The sequence below is a fragment of the Carassius auratus genome, chromosome 2 (genome assembly GCF_003368295.1).
Source record: "Carassius auratus strain Wakin chromosome 2, ASM336829v1, whole genome shotgun sequence".
Lineage (NCBI taxonomy): Eukaryota > Metazoa > Chordata > Actinopteri > Cypriniformes > Cyprinidae > Carassius > Carassius auratus.
Window position 1 is genome coordinate 16,349,309 of NC_039244.1, and position 20,180 is coordinate 16,369,488.

Genomic DNA, 20,180 nt, shown 5'->3' on the forward strand with positions numbered 1-20,180 from the left:
TGGGTTTTTTAGCCATAAGATTTTCAGTTGGGTTTAGATCAGGACTCTGGACCGGACATTTCATTATTTCATTTTTCTTAGCTTCAAGAAACTTACATTTTACAGTGTGATGGGGCAATTGCAGGTTGATTGTGGAATATCCTTGCAGGAAAGAAAATGTGTATTGCTGAAGGTTCTGATAAACATTTGCGTTCACCCTGCCATGTATCTGTATAAGAGGCCCAAACGCTGCTGCAGATAACATCCCCAAACCATGACACCTCCTCCACCTTTCACTGATTTTATGCACTCAGATCGGTTTTTCCCCAGTTTGATGCTGAACATAATGTTTCGCATAAGACCCTATATATATATATATATATATATATATATATATATATAAAACTAATGAGAGGCTTTGTCACTGCAGAGTGTGATTTCAGTCTGACTTCTCCTAAACGTGCCGAGACAGTTCCATACACTGTTCAGCACTGAACTAGCAAGTATTTCCAGCTGCAGTGTTGAACCAATTCCCCACTGAGAGTCTCTGCATTATCCTGTCTGCTTGTGCATTAGACCAGCCTTTTGGGGGGACTTGAATGAATTAGTGTCATTGTAAACCTGCAATTTTCGAGAAATCACAGGTTTGGAATGACCAGTTTGTTTTGTGGTTGCTGAAAGGTTCATTTGGTCAACCTCCTGTTGCAGGGTTTCAGTCACCTTAGTCACAGTCACAAGCATTAAGTGACCATCTTCAGCTTTAATGTTTATTGTGTGTTAGTCACATAATCTCTCACAGTGTACAGTTATGTAACGGATGTGTCATGTCTGAGCTACACAATGACCTGCCTTTAGAATGCCACAATATAAAGTTGTATAGTTCTTATGAATAAGAGTTGTTACTGTTAACTATATCAAGTAAAATTATTTTCATTAATTAAAATAAAATTAAAAATTTAGATGAAGAACTTATGATAATTAGAAATGATGCCTTGGCAACTAGCTTCAATTAAATATTTAAGTACTAAAATTACTAAGACTAAAACAAACAAATATAAATAATCGAAATTTAACAAATGAATAAAAATGACAAAAGAATAAAAATTACTAAAGCAATCTAAAATAAAAATAAAAACTATTTCAAAAATATTAATAAATGCTATAATCATATAGAAATAATACTAAAATAACCGGAATTAATGTTTTATGTTAATATTTGTATTTGAAAATTAAATTGTTTCAGTGTTTCTCAATGGTTTAACTCATATTCTCTAGAAAATGTGAGATCGTTTGTGAAGACATTATTGGCCATGGGCAAGTATGTTAAGCCAGTGGATCATTTTTCTTGGATAATTTATCAAAACCAGCCTGTAGGGTGTGCTGTTTCTGATGTTCTGTGACCAGAAATATCAGGACAGAACAAAATTTTACACATCATCTCAAAGTCATATAATCTATGGGTTCTAGTTCAGTTTTAGGCTGATGATTTTTTGAGCAATGTTGCTTGGGCACTTTCATATTGACAATGATCATAAATGGACCGTATGCATGTACACCATATCTAGCACACACACATACACTGCACGCATAATTAACATGGTCTGTTAGCCGGCACTGACATCATGTATACACGGACCTGTATAATGCCTGTGATTGTTCAAATGTATTGTGTATTATGCGTTTTAAGAGATGTGAGGTACGATGTGTATTTTCTTCATTCATTTTCATTATAAAAAAAACCCACAATACAAAAAAGTCTTTATTTAAGATTAAGTCACACAGTATAATAAATATAACTTACCTCATTGTAATATAACAGTGGCCAAACCTGAATTGTTTTAAACCTAAACTATTTAAACATGGTGGACACCGTCTGATTGGGAGAAACCATGTTGGGTATGATGTCACTTGGGGGGCATTTCAATGGACCTGTAAAACAAGGGTTATATTTGTTCATTCATATGTTGTATTTCTATATTGTAATTTTTGGAGTTTGTATTTTGAATAGATGCTGTTTTAAATGCTTAATAGGACCAAAAGTGCATATGTAAGGAAGTAAACTTCCTGGGGTGTGGCCTAGACTATAAAATGGCTGCCAGTGTTGTACATGTGGCTGATCACTTGCTGTGGATTAGGGTCGGGTTGTTTGGTGTTAAGGGAACAAGCAATAGAAGCTTGTGTTAAAGTACCTTTTGTTGTTGTGTCTATGATCCAAAAAAGAGACTTGTACATATTTTCTTTCTTTCTTTATTTTTGTTTAGTTGCCCCATGTATCATCAGGCTTAGTGTGGCCAATAACACTGAAAGTGACATTATGTGTAGGTATGTTTGCTGTTGTTTTTTAAGAATGCAAATGAGAGAACAGCTTATCCACAGCAGCATGTTATTTCTGCTGCATCCAATTAACCTTCCACTAATCCAGTGGCTCGTGGAGCCAGCAGTAGATCACGGTCAAATACAGGCTATCAAAGTGTGGAAAGTCACTGTAGATGTGCATGTGAGTATCAAAGTCGGCTAAAAATAGAACAATACGAGTAATAATGGGGCACAACAGTACAACTTGAATACAAAAGTCATCAGTGGATAAACAAGCATCAGCTGTGTTGAGCACTGTTATGCTGATTCTTGGAAGTAAATTTGTGTTCCATGAATTGGGAAATATACTACATTTATTCTTCGGACAGTGAGATTACTGTTCAGCACATGTTACTCTGAAAGGGGAGGGAAGAATAGACAGGGAGAGAAAGAGAGAGAGAGAGACTAAGGGGATTAGGAGGCTTCTCTCAAAACAGTGGCCATGCCAGTCACAGCATTTTCATCCTCACTTTGAACTATTGGTGAATTCTCCAACAAGAGAACGATTGGATCACAGAGCAAGTCAAGTGAAGAAAAAATGGGATAGTTAAGTTTAAAAAAAAAACAAGGTTTGGGTATGTATGTGATAATCAGAAACTAAGGCTGGACTTGATTACAACCAGTTCTTGAAGAGCAGAGGATATGATATGGAAAATATGTATCTAAAAGATTTTTGATTTCTGGTTCCAGTGGCTTTCTTCTCTTCATTCCATCAAGAACTGGTGTTTAGGATTACCGGTTATTATGTGACAATCTCATTCTTGATCCGACGTGGTTTTTGGTTTTGTGTTCCACCTGTTGGATAGTTAAATGGTGCTAATGACTGAGAATGGTACTGCAGGAGGTGTACTTCTGGTCAAAGATCACCAACACTACACCGGCCAAAACCGAGCGAGAGGCTGGAACAATGAAGAGTCCTCAATACAAAGCTCCTCTTTTGTGGTACCAACAGAGGACTGTTATTATGCAGATGATGAAGACCACCATCGTTATGATGATGATGATGACGATGACATCTACCAAGAATTCGAGGAGTTGGATTTCTCAGAACTACCAGATACCAAGAGCATTGTGTCAGACGATTCCTTCTACCCACCTGATGATTCGCTCAACTTTGAAAAATGTCAGAATCCTGAGAGCCCCGAGCCAATCAGCTTCTTCAAAGCATGCTGCACTAACAACGCCATCATCGTCAAAATCATGATAAGACAAGGTGTGACGGAGGAGGAAGTACGAGAGGTGGACAGAAATAACAGAGTAAGTTTTGCTACAGTTGTCAAATGTGTATTTTCAGTGCCACCGAACTGAAATGTAAAAATGACTGTTTTCAAACAGGTTTCCCAAACCCTGCCATTAGACAGACAAATACAGAGTTCCGCCCCCAAACACACGCCATTGGTCGAATCAGTGCTGTTTAGATGCTCAATGTAAGAAGTCAAACTCTACAGCTACAAATTGTTTACTTAAAGTTCTCTGCATATTAGGCTGAGATATACAAAATAACATTTAAGCTTTAAATATTGTATTGATCTTTAATTATTTGCAAGAGTACAGAAGACAGGATCAAAACAAGTTTTCTCCGAATTTTAAAGCTCTCATTCGGTTCAAAGACGGCTCTGAATATATTTAAGTGGTCTTAAAAGGAAAAATAAATAAATATGTTGGTCTTTGGTTTACTATCACAGGTGGTTGAAATATTATCGGTCATAAGAATTCAACTGCACGAATGTACTCATGCTGGAAGATCTATCATTACGATTGCTTTGATTTTTCTGAATATTGGAACAACAAACATTTATTTCCAGAATCCATTCAATCAAACCTTATGTTTAAAGAGTACCATTCTTGATTAGCAAAAGGCCTTTCACTCCGCTTAGCTCTGAGAAGCTTACAATTATGATAATGTGGGTGATAACAGTGTCATGTTTATGCAAGGCTATTATCATATCAAAGAGTCTTTAAGCATGCATGATCCACACAGGGCTCCTCAGGGAATGAGCTCATGCACTGGCTGTCTCCATCCTCCATAAATACCGACATTGTGCTGAAGTGAGGCTGAGATGCTGAGACACTTTCATGGGTACATAAATATGATACTGAAAGCACAGTCACGGTTAATGTTGTTAACTAAAACCAAAGCTATAAAAATTGTTTTTGTTCATTGAAATAAAGTTAAAATTTGATTAGATAATCACTTGTTGGGGTTTGGAAATGAATGAAATAAGTAAAATTAATACAATTTAAACTAAAATCAATATAAGCTAATTAGAATAAAAAAGCACAAAACTAAAGTGAAAAAGAAAACTTGAAACCATAAAAATAAAAGCTAATTAAAAGTATTAATAAATGCTATAAAATATACAGCTAAAATAACACTGACCTACTCTGGCTGAATTATAAATATACACACACACAATAGAGTCAAGACATTTCTAAGTCAAATATTTGTCTTGACTTGACGTCCAGTTGTGTTGTGACACTGTGATCTCCAGCTGACATCTTATGGGTCAGCCAGCTAAGCCCTGTAACAGATTGCAGTCTGAGATGCAGCCCAATCAGATCGTAATCATGCCTAAGCTTTTAAAAGGCTCTCGAAGATGTCAAAATGCTGCAGGGCTCTGCCTAGACAGGGATTTTTTTTCTGCATGTCATATGAGGGGAGAAACCCTAATTTGTCCATGAAGCGCAGAACTTATAATGTAAGCATAATTCCACTCAAAGGAGTCTGGCTGCAGGCCATAAAAAGCTAAATTTGAATCCGCCACCCATTGTCATGCTAAATTATATGTGAGAATTGAGATGACTTCCTTCCCCAATGAATCATTTGAACTCAAATTGCATTGACTTCTGCTAAACGTGTCTGTCTTGCTGAAAATAGAGCTATAATAAATGAGGCATCACGTATTGCCCCAGTCCTTTGTGCCTCTGCATTTACTGAGACCATGTTGGCATCGAGAAAGCTTTGGTGCATGGTACAAGCATTGAATTTGTTAATAGACATATTATTTAACTATTCATCAATGTTAAATAACACTCTATCTAAGACTGTACACTCGGTCTATGACTCACACTTAACTCAGATGGTGCAGTTTAAAAACTGTTCTGAATGCAAACAGAAACAACACACGCACACACCAACAAATGGTTACTCACACCGAGACAGAAAATGCTCTGTGGCAGTTAAAGCCATGTAGTCTTTCTTTATGACTCTACGACCCATTTGCATGTAAATGTCTCCTAACTAACACAAGCCCTCATCATTTGTTTAATACAAATCTTATTCTTCTGCCATTTAGCATGAGTGAAATTATATGTGCATCACAGTTAAACAGCACCATTAAGAACTAATATTTAACGATCCTTTCTGAGGAACGATCAAACTGTTGCGTAGCACTGATAATTAAAAAAACGTTTCTGGTTCAGGAATCCCGCTGTCTGTGGGGATGCACATCCGATAGCTTAAAGTTTTAGATTTCACCTTGAAGTTTGTATTCATCTTCACTGCTGAACTCCTGTTGATCCCCGGAGGGGGAGCTTTAGATGGTTCGAGAGGCTTTCCTTTACAATCATCTTACGACAGCATGACATTTCGCTTCCCTGTGAGACTGTGTTGTGTAACCTGATACAATCCCTATGAAGTGTCATTAGGATCTACTACTAAGTAGAAATTGCTACATCTCATATTGCACTGGCTATTGGCCTGTAATAACCTTTATATATTTAAAATATATAATAAATAAAATAAAAAAACATTAATATTCGCAAGGGAGCCTATGTGACTAAGAGAAGACAGACAACGCGTCCTAAATTGTCTGCACTGTGATTGCATTATAGCAATAATCATATTCAGTTTCTTGATATTCTGGAGTTAAGAACCATAAATGGCAGCAGACAGGCGCTCTGAGCTCAGAGGGAACTCCATACTAAATCTTAGCTAATAGTCTTTATGGGGCTTACCATCTGCCTGTAGTGCTCACAATCTGGAGACGCAAAAGAAAACGGAACTGCTCTGTACTATTCAAGTAACGCCTCTGACCTCTTACATTTGTTTTAATTCCCTCATAACCTTCACTCATTTGTGCCTTTTACAGTACACTCGAAGAGCGTACACACAGGCCTCTCTGTGTTTACACTGCATTTGTCTATGACTGTACAGATGTATAGTTTGTTATACTTGATTGTTAGACGGTTCAAATAATATTTTATCTTTCATTTTACTGTATTTAGATACAGTAACTTATTAAGAGTTAATGTTGAAATACTTTCTTAATACTTATTATGCAAAAAAAATAAAAAGAAATTAATAAAACTATAAGTCATTAACTGCATTTCGCTCAAACATGTAAACACTGTGGCCATTTCAAATCATTGTTGGTTTGAGTGACACACACATACTCAAACGTACACTGGTTTAACCAATGGCATGAGTTTAAAGGTGGGGTTATCATCACATGTCCAACCAATGGAAAATGAGAGGAGTTCATACTCCATTATTTCGCCCAGAAACCTCGACCAGTAAGAGAAATTAAAGAGCAAATGAGCTCTGTAGTGCCTGCCCACTCCAATAAAAGACTGCCAATGGTGAAACTGACTCAGTCACCAACCAATATGCTAGTAATAGGCATGCTAATAAGCAACTAGTTAATAGTGAGAATCTGTCCCTAAACTAAAGTGTTACCAAAGATATTTCCACAAGCAAGCTCCCTGAAAACATGGGGAGGCACTGTTGCATACACTATGCTTTTTGTACACTAGCCTATAAAATACGGAAGTATGCATAGGGTAACCCTTAGCATATTTGCAAAGTGTTATTTGCACTTAGTATAAATGGACAATTTGTTCATTTTAATTTTATTTGGATTTTATGTATTTAGATGTATTTTAGAATGTCTCACTTCACCTGTAAAACCCATAGAAACATCGTGACAGTCATAAATAAGGCCACTCAGCCCAGGTCTCTCCTACCCTCAGAGTCCCTCCAGAGATGGATGTGGAAACTCACCCTCCAACAATCCCTACCCTTAAATGAATGGTTACATAGTAGGGTTCAACCACTTTAATGCCTCTGCAGTTTGCACGTTAAACACTTTCTTCAGCAGTAATGATGGACATCCAGGAAAATGACTTTCGATGACTCATTTTTCCTCTCCACTGCTCAACAGACGGGTCTGATAGTGGCGTGTTACCAGGGCTACGTGGATGTGGTCATTGCACTTTCTCAGTGTCCATATGTGGATGTGAACTGGCAAGATAAAGAAGGGAATACGGCTCTCATGACTGCTGCACAAGCAGGTAAGGGAAGTGGTGCAATTCAGCTATCAAAGGCAATAAAATTACAATCAGCAACTCCCGGTAGATCCCCCTGGGACATCATTTGGCTGTTCTACGAAACAAGAGCCAATATATGTATCATACTTAGGCTTAGTCATGATGAAACAGAAGTAGCAACACATATTTTCTTCACTATTGGGGCATATATCCCTAAGGAAAATAAATTAGGATGACGTCTTGGTTCAGGCAGGAGGCAGATCTGAATGTAAGTTTACAGTAAATTGTAAGAAAGTGACTTAATGATTGGATGATCATTCTGATTAAAAATGACGAGGTATAAAAAGAAAAGAAAAACAAATTTCATTTCATGCCAGTTTGAAAGATTTGAACATACCCCGAAACTTAAGTATTAAACTTCAGCAGTGTTTGTTAAAGAATCACACATCAAATCATGACTGTTCAGTAGAAATGTGCGATTACTTTTCAAAAGACCAGATGTGTGTTTTTCCTCCTCATGGAACACTTAAAAGAGAACAAAAAATCCTCTGTACACCAAATGAATGAAGGACCATGTATAGGGACTAGATCATCATAAACAACCACCTAAAACAACCTAGCATGCCCATACAAAGTCACTACAAAAGCTTCATAGAAACACCCTCACGACCCATCGTGGCAGTACCTTTTGCATGAGCTTGGCAGATTAAATGCTTATAACTGGTGTTTATATTGCACCTGTATTTCTGAAGCTCAAACAGTGGAGCACAGAGATCATAGGTTTGATTCTCAAGGAATACTTGAACTCATAATATTGCTTTGAATAAGTGTCTGCCAAATGCACAAATGTCCTTCTGAATTATAGGCCACAGTATGATTACCAACTACCTGCTGAACTATTTTCCCGGGCTTGACACTGACTGCAGGAACTGCCATGGCTTCACAGCGATGATGAAAGCAGCTATGCAGGGTCGAGCTGAATGCGTACGGTCTCTCATGATGACAGGTACAGTATCGTAAGCTGAAAAATGTATACAGGTTCCTACTTTAGTTCAAGCACGTAATAATCTTCAATTTTGTTCCTTAATGTGGGCAATAATTTTCCATCACAAGACCTATTTTCTGATATGTTTCCTTATGCAGGAGCAGACATTGAAGCAAGGGACTTAGGCCGTAAGCTGACTCCACTTGAATGGGCCCTGTTCACGGGCCGCTACGAGACCGCCGACCTGATGGCCCGACTGATGGAACAGCCATGTGCCGAACAGTTCTGTGACTCTTACCACATGGAGTGGCCTATGCTAAGCAAACTGGTGGCTTGTTCAAAACAGCCCAAGTCCTGCTGGAGAAAGTTCTCAGAGTGCGTCTGTAACTTGTTTACCATCAGCTTGAAGACCAACCCTTTGGATGAAGGCGTCATGGACTACATGGTACGCATGACCACAGCGCTGGCCAGCCCTTTCATAGCCACCGCCTGCCACACCGTGTGCCCGGGCAGCCCTCCGTGTGTAGGAAAACGTCGCCCTGCTGTCCAGGACATCCTCCGTAGACAGCGTCTGGCTGAGCTGAAGAACCTTGGACCCGAGCGCCTCAACAACTACAAGCGCCTATTCCAAAACTCCAGGGTCCTGCTGGTGCCGAAGAAGCAGGAGCGGCGCGCCAGTCTGCAGCCGCAGTTACTGCACAGTGTCGCGATTGCCTCCACGGCTCTGAGGAGAAGCAGCCTGCTGCCGCTTCACATGATGCGCAGGAGCAGCGTCCGTCCTGGGATCGTGGTTCCTAAAGTCCTGCTGTTGAAAGCACCTCCTCCTTCATACATCCCTGAGCGTCCGCCGCGCAGAACTTCAAAAGATTCACCACACATACAAATCCCTAAATGGAAGTACAAAGCTCTAAAGGAGGAGAGGAAGAAAGCTGAACGCTTGGAAAGATTGAGAATGCCTACTGGGAGCAAAAAGTGATGTGGCTTTTGATGCCTTAGTGTTTTTAAGGAAGTTTTCCACTGTGAAGGCTTGTGGTCAGTGTGAGGTTCAATACGTTCAATACTCTTTTAGACTGCTATGGACGGTGGCTATTATTTATTTATTTAAAGTTGTAATGATTATAATTTATATAAATATTATTAATATTTTATATTACTCTCAAAGACTGAATTTTTAACAGGGAGTCTTATATTAAAAAACATTAAACATAACAATGAAGGACTTTCTTAAATATGAAATACTACATTTAGCCTTGACATGTTCCCTTATCTTATTAATACTAAGGTTGTTGATTCAGTATGCCTATTATTGAGTCTGTGTTACAAAATGTTGCTCGTTTTGTTGACATCCTAAGATATTCACACTGATCACAGGATATTTCCTGTAAGTGTGACTTCAGAATTATTACCTGTCACATCATAGGTAACTATGATTTGCGGTAACCTATTTGCGCTTCAAACCAGATATGAATGAAAAGTAAATATATTACAAATATTACCAGTTTGCAGTTTTTACAGCTTAAATAACTGAAATGCACTCGTCAGACACTTTTCTCTCTCTCTCTTTTTTTAATTTTATTATTATTATTTTTTTTTAAGAGAGCCGTTTTCTGTGAATGTGCTAGAGATCCGGTTCATAGGTATAAGGTGGATAGGATTTTTACGTGCGGTTGCTTTGTCTGGTCCGAACGCGAGTTTGAGTCTGCTCCCCGTTCTCCCAGACTCCCACCCCTACAGGGGTCTACTTCCCCCCTCTCCCACCCATGGGGTCTACTCCCCCCTCTTCCACCCCTACAGGGGTCTATTTCTTTGCTTAGTAACGACGGAGCAGGAAAATGCGGCAAACTGCGTAACATTCCTCTCACAATTTATTTAAACTCGGGTTCGGAGTCGGACCAGGAAATCGAACTAAGTGTAAAAGCACCCGTAACCAAATGTGGCGCGCATGCGCAAAAGACGCTCTGATCAGGCAGTTCGCTCATGTTCAAAGTGGGTGTTGAATTAGGTGTCATAATTAAACGATTCAAATGTAGGCTATTGCTAAACCTAAACACTTAAAAAAGAAAAGAAAATAGAAATACAGGCTAGAAGTCTGAGATAGGCTAGTCTAAATAGCTTTAGATTTAAAATCTACATTGGATAAATTAGACAATCAATCATAAAGATGTAAAATGAACGTGTTGAAATAAGGGGTGCATCTGCACCAGCAATGCAGAGTGAAATGGGTAGTCCAGTAGGGGTCAGTATTACACCTAGTCAGTTGCGATAAGGCCTACATTCCCAAAATACACAATCCAGATATCCGCTCTCAAAATGCATTTTGCAATGTCCATATCTTATGCGCCTACTTTAGCAATAAAAACAAAACAAAATTCACATCACACCATCACCACATTTCTTTGCATCAAACTGAACATGGATTAATACTCTCTTACAACATTGATGAGATTGAATAGATGAGATGGGACGTGGAGGGCCTGGTGTTTCAGAGCTGCAGGCAAGGGTTGTCGTTTAGCGCCTGCCACACGTATTTATACTGCAGACTGGTTCTCAGGACAAAGTGAGAAACACATAGCCTGTCAATGTCAAAATATCTCTCTGTGGGGAAATGGTAATAAAACAGTCGTGATGAAACCCTAACAGGAGCTCGCAGCTTGCCTGCATGGCCTCTGATAGCTATCTAGGAATTCCATCAAAAATACAATGAATTGAAAACTCAGGCCAGCACAAACTAACAGAAATCTGTTAGGGCTGATGTCTAGAACACAATAAATGCAGCTGACTCGATCGAAACAAAATACATGGGGAAAAAATCAGCGATGTTAAAGTGTTAATTTTTTTTTTTAATGTGGATGTATAATGTGGATATATATTTGAAACCAAATTTGATGGTAAAATGCATACCAATGTCATCCAAAGGAAACCCCAATAAAGAAAGAAATGACTCGGACACAGAACAAAATAAATCACAGACCAGTGATTCTCCATTAGTTTATATAGCTGTTGCAACCTGGCATTAAAAAGGTTCACAATTCTCTCAAACACTTTGTCTAGCAACAGAAAAAAAGAGTTGTACTTACATCTTCAATACAATTTGTCTGATATGTCTACATTTTCACAGATATTTTGCTTGTTCTCAGATGTTCACTATCGATGGTGCTGAAGGTACTGTACGTGATTTGGGGATCATCCTGAATCCTTGCATCTGACAATTACCTCTACTGTAAGTGTAAAATTACATGAAGGGAAGACCAGGGCTTGCTTCATACCTTCTGGAAATCTGACAGGCTTGATGTTTAAGATTTGAAAATCACAAAAAGATAGGATATTGTCATTTTTTTGCTCTCTGTTCAGTCAATAGAGGAATGTTTATCCATCTTCTCCTGTAATAAGATGACCTGAGATAAGATAAAGATAATTAGCAAATACAGAGTAGAAGAAAAAAGAATATCAAGAGGTGGATCTATACGCACAGCTCTCCTTTTAGAGCATACGTTGTGTAGGAATCAAAGCCATTCTTTTCAGGGGCATCCATTTAACCAAGGTCATGAAACATTCAAAAAGCATTAATAAAAGGTAGTAATGCAGGCCAAAAGGTGTTAAAAAACATTGTTTTAGCACCTTTTCAAGTCAATATTAGAAGCTTCATTACATCAGCCCTCAATGAACCCTGGTCTCGCCTGTTTTACACAACAACATCATGACAATAGGAGGTCAACATCTGGATTAGAAATTAAGGTGAACATAAAAAAAAAACCCTATGCTTTTTTTAACTAGCATTTTTTCCTTTCAATGTTTCTGCGTTGGGTGACATCCACATCTGCACATTAAAAAGTATATATATATTTTGTATTTATATAATATATATCCATCCGCTATCGACAGATCTGTCTACGATGAGCTTAAGAACCACTGATTTTCTGGAAGAAAAAAAGCAGATTTCGCAAATGTCTATTTTACAACACAGCGTCAACTAATTGTACATCTTTGGAGGGGAAGTAGCTGTCAAAGACCGTGTCCCTCCTTTTCTTGTTACAGTGTGAATGCTGTCGAAACACATTGTTTAAAAAAAAAAGCATTTACAAACGGCCGTTGATTGAACCAGTGACTTGTCGGTAAACATATCTTCAAAAGCAGCGCTACAGCACCTCTTGGAACAGGGATTACCACATTTGGCACATAACTAAGCACAGATCACTCGATGGCTTGTGGAATGACCAGTCTTCATGTCAATACAGTTGGGGAAAAAAGAGAAAAAAAAATCAGACAGATAGGCCTGGAAATGTTCTTGTTATTGGTGGTAAACTCTGTCCAGGCAGTGATGCTCTGTTCACAGTTAATAGTAGTTTTCTCACATAGAAAATGGTAGTTGTGGGGGGGTGCACATAAGAGCAAAAGACACTTCTGAATTACATGCTTTCTGCTGCATTTCCTACCCATCAAACAGGATGCTGGAGTTCAATGAGTGTATGTTCCTCTCTCGTTTAAAATACAGGAAAATAAAACGATATATTGAGCCACATGGGAGGACACGGTAGTCTTTGCGTAATATACACAATGCATCTTGTATCTACATCTGTTATATACAACAAGTACTTTACACCAGACTTAAGAAGTTAAAAAGGAGGTACAAAAACAAGCAAATAATAAAAAGAAACCAAAAAAAAAAAAAAAAGATATAAAGGCTAAGAGTGTAACGAAGCACTCCATAAAAAGCATGGTTTAACATAAAGAAATGTAAAAAAAAACGTGTGAAAACTATTTCCTTAGCTTGTGTCGAATGCCGTTTTCTTGTGCTTCACGTAACTGTACCATCTCTGCGCCACATATCTTCTGCTTTCCCGTTTACGCGTCAATTCCCCCTCCACTGCTTCGAAAAATGCCAAAGTTCAAGTGGTCCTTTCTGTAAAACGTCTTTCCTAAATCCTCTCTCTTCAAGCACTTTCCTATCCTGGCTCACTGGCTGGCAGCCCACTGTGGTGCGAGCAGTGAACTGAAGGTTAACGTGTGTGAGATGTCTACTAGTGTTCATGCACATGCTGGGCTGGTCTCTGTGTATGGTGTCCGTAGGCCAGCCTTCAGCTGCCTCTGTGCCTCTACACCCAAGAGTCCGGCGAGGCTGGGTAGTGGCTCGTCTCGTAGTTGAGTTCACTGTACGGGCGGGATGCTGAATAAAAGTCCACGTAGTTCCCCGTGGACTTCAGTCCCAGGTGCATGGTGCCATCAGCGGCGGGTGGGGGGCGTTTAAGTGTTTGGTCCTCGTAGTACGGATCCTCGAAGTTGGCTCCTGGGGGAGTCTGGAAGGGAGGATAGGCCTCTGGAGGGTTGCCTTGAGCAGAGACCTGGCGAAAACAACGAGAGTGTAGGGGCTGCTTTGGGAAGTGAAAAATGTGTAATGCGATAATTCAGCAACTAAGAATCTAATTTAAAATTCAAATCAAACACTTTCCGTTTAATAAAGTTAAAAGACAATGAATATATATTATATAAAAAGTACTTCATCTAAACCAGTGTTTTTCGTCTTAGGTACCCCACAGCGCCATCAAAAAGACTTAAGCACTTCATCCACACCAAAACAGAAATGTGTTCATTTTAACTGGTAATACACTTGATCGTTTCACATTATGATTAATATAATTAACTAATTTAATATAAAGTCTAGTTGGTGTGGAAAAACAGAGAATGAATAAATGGCAAATATATTATTCTCTTCTTCTAAGTTTCATCCAGACAATTTTAGTTTCTTTCATAGAACATAACTGAATAAAAAAAGAGTTTAATTGGCTTAACTGTCATTTTAAAAAAATTGTTTTAATCATTGACAGCCTAAATACCTTTCTAAATACTACTTTAAGGTCATTAAATCCTTTATGTATAACAACTGACAAAATACAATAATTAAAAATAATTATAATTAATATTAAGAAATAAAAGATAATAATAATAATAATGTAATAATTAGAGGCAGATATATTTTATTTTAACATTAATTTATTCATAATATAATAACAAAAAAAATAAAATAATAATAATAATAATAAATAGACAAAAACATTTCCCCCTTTTTCGACACATGAAAATCTCAAGATAAGCTCCACATTCCAGCTCTGTGTGATATGTGGTGACCTCACCTGGTTATGCTTGATGTCATCACCGGGAGACATGTAAGCCCCTCTGAACAGTGTGGATGTCCCACTGGAGATTTGAGCTGCAGAGACAGTGAATTATACAGATTCTAAGAGGACTGGTAGGTACTTGGACTAGACATGAAACAGGTGTACAGATATACAGTATGAATTACAGTTCATGACTGAGGTAAGAGACTTCACACCAAGATGCAAAGGTGAGATATCAGACACTTTTCCATGGAATAAAGCTGTTACACTGCTACTTTTACTAATTACAACTCTCACGTTGTTTAGAGTTTTGAGTCGTTTATGGTATATTTGATGGTTTGTCTGGAAATCATTGTTGACTCTGTCACTCATTTGGCGGTGGTTATGTGGAAGCTTTAACTTTGCGCTGTAGGACTCCGAACTGTGGCCTTACCTGCCATGGCGTCTTTTCTGGAGGTGTGCTCACCCTTGTTTCCATGGTAACCAGAGTTGGTTCCAGTTGACTCATATTCGGTCTTCCTCTCCTTCAAGCTCATCATTTCTCGGGGGGAGGTGGGTGCACTTGCTAAAAAACACAGCAAGTCAACCAATAATGAGTGGGGGGTGAAAACAGCCTGTTTGTCTTGGCACATTTGAAAGTGCAATAAGATCTCATTCCATCAAGGGACCTTTTATTTTAAATCAAAAACTCATTGACTGTAATGAAGCAATTCTCTTGTTTTCTTTTGAGGCAAACAAGTGTCAGTGCTCTACTCCTAATTGTTAAATGGAATTGGTCAGGTTAATTGATTGGTTTCGTCTGGGCTTCTTTCTTGTTCCTTCACCAGTAATTGATTTCACTTTTCTTGTCAGTTTTGTTTTTTGGAAAAGCATTGGTCGGCTTAAATAATGCTGTCTATAAGATTTCTGTCAGGAAGTGAGATCCAAGTATTAATAGATAGATAAAAAAGTAGATATTATTAGAATAGTATCACTTAACAAAACCCTTTATAAAGGTGATTAACTAAATATTATATGAACAGATTACTGCATAGTTCATGCACATTGAAACTAAAAACATAAATCAAAGTTTAAATAAATGATTTCATATTATGTTTTAAACTATAAATATAAACATTTGTTGGAGAGGATATTTGACAACACAAAATACTTTTTCACCTAGTTTAAAAAAAAGCCTTTTAATAATTTCATTCTTTGTTTATTATTTCATTAACTTTCATATAGTTTGAAAGTCAAACAAGGGCAAGGGTAAAACAATTACATTTTAAAATAGAAGGCTACTGAAAAGTATCAAAATATAATAATGATAAAGAAGTTAACTGTTTTAATGTGACCTACATTAAAAAAATTCATACCCTGGGATATACAAGTGAAGTGCCCACAGTTGAAAAAATACCCAATAACTTCCTCAGTAGTTCAAGAAAATATTATTTTACAACAAAGCATTTCATTATACCAGAAAGAGATACTTAAGTGTCATCATTTAATTATCTGGAAGTTAATGAATCAGCTGTTGAGGACGTATTCTGTGTTTTTGCTCTTTTCAGCATGACTTTGTCTACCCTTGAAGGGGATCTTAATTGCAAATTTATTCATTTTCATTTTCCAGAGAAATTATAAGTTGGACAATTAAAAGGTGTGAGATTTCTTTTTTAGGATAGTTCCCCACCACACCCTCCCAAGGTGAAGGTAGAATAAATATGCCCCCTCTTTGTTCCATGATATGTAGGACAGGATGCCCCTAGACTACATGTGAATAAGCATAATGATAATTCTGAATAAAGATTTATTACAGACTGGAGATGATGTAGCACTATTAATGCAAACATAAAATGAATTCAAACTCACAATCCACTAAAATAAACTGTCTGAAACAAAACTAGAGAACAGACATTGCCTGCTGTCTGATGAAGCGTGTTAATTAAGCAGAACAATCTCTTCTGTAGCACTGTGTAATTATGGTGCCCTGCCTGACAGTACAGTACTGTATTCTCCATCCCGCTGCCATCAGTTGGAAATGGACAAATATCAGGAAGTACCCTGATCTTGACATCTGTGCTCTATGATCACATAACGGCATTTTTTTTCTCTCCCATTAATGTACTATTTTAGGATTAGTCATTATGAATGACAAGTTAGCAAATTCTCCAACAAGAGACTAGTTGATGAATGAGGTCAACTTGTTTCAGATGCTTTAATTAGTGCACTCTCTGGCAAATGTCACATCTTTTTTGAGTGCCTTGAGTATTGTGGTTAGTAAATAGTTCACTGTGTTTCAAGACCCTGGTGTTCTGTTCCATCCTGATGCTCATCTGAAACAGTTCTATAATACAGACTGATTAGTTCACTAGGTGTTCATGCAATCCACTGACTACATGATTTTGAAAAGAAATAGTTTTGATCAAGTACTTTTTTATTCCCCTAATCTACTCCTGAGGAGATGAAGATGTTGATAATAGAGTGCAAAGGAAATGTCAATGATATTGCTTGTTGTCAAAATGGAGGAAAGTTGAGCGGCTCTCACCTGATCGATTATTGGGCGAGGTCCGCACAGGAGAGATAGATGGAGTGCGAGAGGAGGAATAAGGTCGTTGTCTGTCTCTCTCAATTGTCGATGAAGAGCCAACAAAGTGATACTGAGAATAACCATCCTGTCATAAAAATAAGAGGAGCATGATCATCTGTTCATCCTGAAACTCCACTCATTAAGACCTTCTGGTAACAAGTATATGACAGACACAGAAAGATTTTCATGCATTTGAAACTGAATAAACTAAAGGGTCAGCATGGCCAGTAAGCACCTGTTGGTAGATGCACCACTTGGCAGTAAAAAGCCTCTAACTTCATTGATGCCCATTTCAAACTATATAGGTGCAAATGCTATAGATGTGAGAATAGTGTGGTCTTCTCAGTTTATTACCTTTTTATAGAGGCTTCGCAAATCTCTGTACTGCCACATGCTGTTGAGAACCTGAGACGCTGCTTTCACCACCTTCGGTGTGTGTCTGTAGGGAAACATAGAAGAGAAAATGAATATAACCTATAGCCCTATCTGCAATAATATAATATAAGCAATATAAGTGAATGTTCGGTTTCTAATCCATTTCTGGGGCTGCTAATATAATGGATGGCTTCATAATTTTTTTGCAAGAGTGCAAACTAAATAAAACCCTGTGGTCCAATACAGAAACTTTATATAAAGTAATTTCTTGGCTATATAAACAGTGTTGTAAGATGTGGACTATAAATATCTCAGTAAAGATTCATTTTAGTTCAGCTCAATTTGTCCACATATTTCTCTAATAGTGATAAATTCTAAATTCTAACAAAATAAGCTCTAACAGGAACAATAAATATTATAATATCTATAGCAAATGCTCCGGAGATGAGTTGGTTTATTTATACTACTCTACTGTTCAAAAATTGTTCTGAAACAAGTATTTTATGCTCACCATGGCTGCATTTATTTTATAAAAAATACAGTAAACTGTAATATTCTGAAATACTACAATAATTTTAAATAACAGTTTTCAATTTTAATATATTTTGTAATTTATTCATGTGATGGAAAAGCCATTAAACCCAGTCTTCAGTGTCAAATGATCCTTCAGAAATCATTCTAGTAAATCTTAATATATTTTTTTCAGGATACTTTGATAAAGAAAATCAGAAATATAATATAAAATATAATTATTACTGACCCTTAACCTTTGAACACTAGTGTTTACCATAAAAAATTGAAGGGGTCATATGAAAGTGCTAAAAAGTACATTATTTTGTGTATTTAGTGTAAATGTTTATGTGGTTTAAGGTTTAAAGAAAACACATTATTTCCACATACTGTACATTACTGTTTCTCCTCTATGCCCTGCCTTTCTGAAAAATGTTGATTTTTACGAAGCTCATCATTCTGATTGGCCAGCTATCCAGTGCATTATGATTGGCCGAATACCTCAAGCATGTGACGGAAATGTTACACCCCTTACCATGCTGTTACCATACAGCAACAATACTACAGTGAGAATCAAAGTTACGCCTTCTTTCTTTGCATGAATTTTTGGGCAGTGTTATGCAAATCTTCCCACACAGTGACATAGACATGTGGGGGCGTGTTTAAACAAGGCATTTTACGAGGGCGTGAATGAGTCTTAACTTTTATAAAGAATATCTCTTTGGGTTTGAGACTTTAGTGTATGCAACTTTAGGGATCTTATTTATTCACGAACAGCTTGTAACACTTGAAATTGCATCATATGAGCCCTTTGAATAAAAAATTAAAAAATCCACTAAAAATAAACATTGTCTTGTAATATGCTTAAAGATAACTGATCCAGTGCAATAGCTCACAAATGCTAGCTCACAGAGCTACTAGACTTCCGTCCATCCTAATATCTCTTAAAAGGAAATCTGACTTCATTCAAGGCAAATGCTTGCTTTTCTAATGTAGTCTTGCAATATAACTGCTAAAGTGGAATTTAATTGCTTAAGTAGTTTTTAATTCTTAATGACAAAGAATAAGAGATGTACTGAATGAAGGGTTCAGCATGTCCTCTTCCGTTATAAAACAAAAAAAATACTTTCAACTTAAATAGGCCTAATTCAATGGGAAGTAACAGGGTAGAATTTGTCTACACAGTCTAATTGGTTGTTATTATGTTACAGAATACTAAGATACTTACTTGTCTCCTTTGCTGCGGGCAATGCCGATGAGTTTCTCAATGCCGCCTGCATCACGAAGAGCCTTGGTGTTCTCCATGTTCTTGGTGATGACTTCATGCAGAGCGCAGCAGATCGCTGTGATGGTGTCATCGGACATGCTCTTGCTGGTGCCGCCGGTGCCAGTACTGTTGTTATTGTTGCCCCCCGGTAGACGATGGACCAGATCCCTCATGGCATACTTGCCTGTTGGTTGCGTGAACGAGATAAACCAAAAAGAAAAGTCAGAGAGGAGGTGTGACAACCAGAGGCCTTTTCAGAGATGCAGATTTTGTCGGCATGCAGAGCTCTTTAAGTGTGCTGAAGCTCAAGGCTGCAACAACTGCAGAACTGAAAGAGCCAAAGCGTCCGATACACCCACATCACTACCCAGCAGCTTTATTACACTTAACGTGACCAAGAAAAGACCCATTCCCAACAGGCAGCTAATTCTCTCTGCAATGACCTGTGCTACACAACTGCTTTCAACCGGTGTGAATTGAAGTTACATGAAAGAAAGGTTCCCATGAGCACTTGCAGCTCTGACCGCTTCATAACTGATTTCCTTAAATAATAAAGGACATCCGAACAGCTATATCTGAAATGAGCCCGCAGGATCAGTATTCCAAGAGCGCTGCCGTCTCGACATTTGTACACTTTTATGCCGCTCCTCTTGCCCTATATTCCAAAAGAAATGCACGCGCCTTCAAACTCACGCAGGGCCAAGACCAGACTGAAAGAGTGCGAGCTGTTGCCATGGAGACAAGCGGGCCCATCAGAATACA

The 20,180-nt window shown here is 37.9% G+C and overlaps 2 protein-coding genes across 8 annotated transcripts in view; one reads left to right on the plus strand and one right to left on the minus strand.

Annotated features, from left to right (window-relative positions):
* Positions 1-1,155: 1,155 nt before the first annotated feature.
* On the plus strand, positions 1,156-12,659 carry LOC113117890 (ankyrin repeat domain-containing protein 33B-like). 2 transcript variants are annotated; one of them, XM_026286808.1, is made up of 5 exons: positions 1,156-2,301; positions 3,025-3,591; positions 7,497-7,626; positions 8,468-8,608; positions 8,746-12,659. In XM_026286808.1, exons 2-5 carry the CDS (start codon positions 3,145-3,147, stop codon positions 9,561-9,563), a joined length of 1,536 nt encoding a protein of 511 aa, XP_026142593.1. In that variant the 5' UTR covers positions 1,156-2,301; positions 3,025-3,144; the 3' UTR covers positions 9,564-12,659. The 2 variants fall into 2 exon arrangements, with proteins under 2 accessions (XP_026142593.1, XP_026142588.1); XM_026286803.1 differs by having other exon boundaries at positions 1,156-3,591.
* Positions 11,562-20,180, minus strand: part of LOC113117852 (catenin delta-2-like) — a 68,448-nt gene continuing 59,829 nt past the window's right edge. For all 6 annotated transcript variants that reach the window (XM_026286797.1, XM_026286792.1, XM_026286785.1 and 3 more), the window contains 6 exons: positions 19,380-19,602; positions 17,621-17,705; positions 17,225-17,351; positions 15,134-15,265; positions 14,716-14,792; positions 11,562-13,926 (listed from right to left, as the gene is read on the minus strand). In XM_026286797.1, the coding sequence (XP_026142582.1) occupies positions 13,681-13,926; positions 14,716-14,792; positions 15,134-15,265; positions 17,225-17,351; positions 17,621-17,705; positions 19,380-19,602 (890 nt within the window). In that variant the 3' untranslated portion in view covers positions 11,562-13,680. The remainder of the gene's footprint in view (positions 13,927-14,715; positions 14,793-15,133; positions 15,266-17,224; positions 17,352-17,620; positions 17,706-19,379; positions 19,603-20,180) is intronic.

Coding starts and splice junctions, on each gene's coding strand:
- LOC113117890 (XM_026286803.1), top strand. CDS start 3,145: ATGGTGCTAATGACTGAGAATGGTACTGCAGGAGGTGTACTTCTGGTC. Junction 3,592..7,496: donor AGGTGGACAGAAATAACAGA/GTAAGTTTTGCT, acceptor ACTGCTCAACAG/ACGGGTCTGATAGTGGCGTG. Junction 8,609..8,745: donor ACGGTCTCTCATGATGACAG/GTACAGTATCGT, acceptor TTCCTTATGCAG/GAGCAGACATTGAAGCAAGG.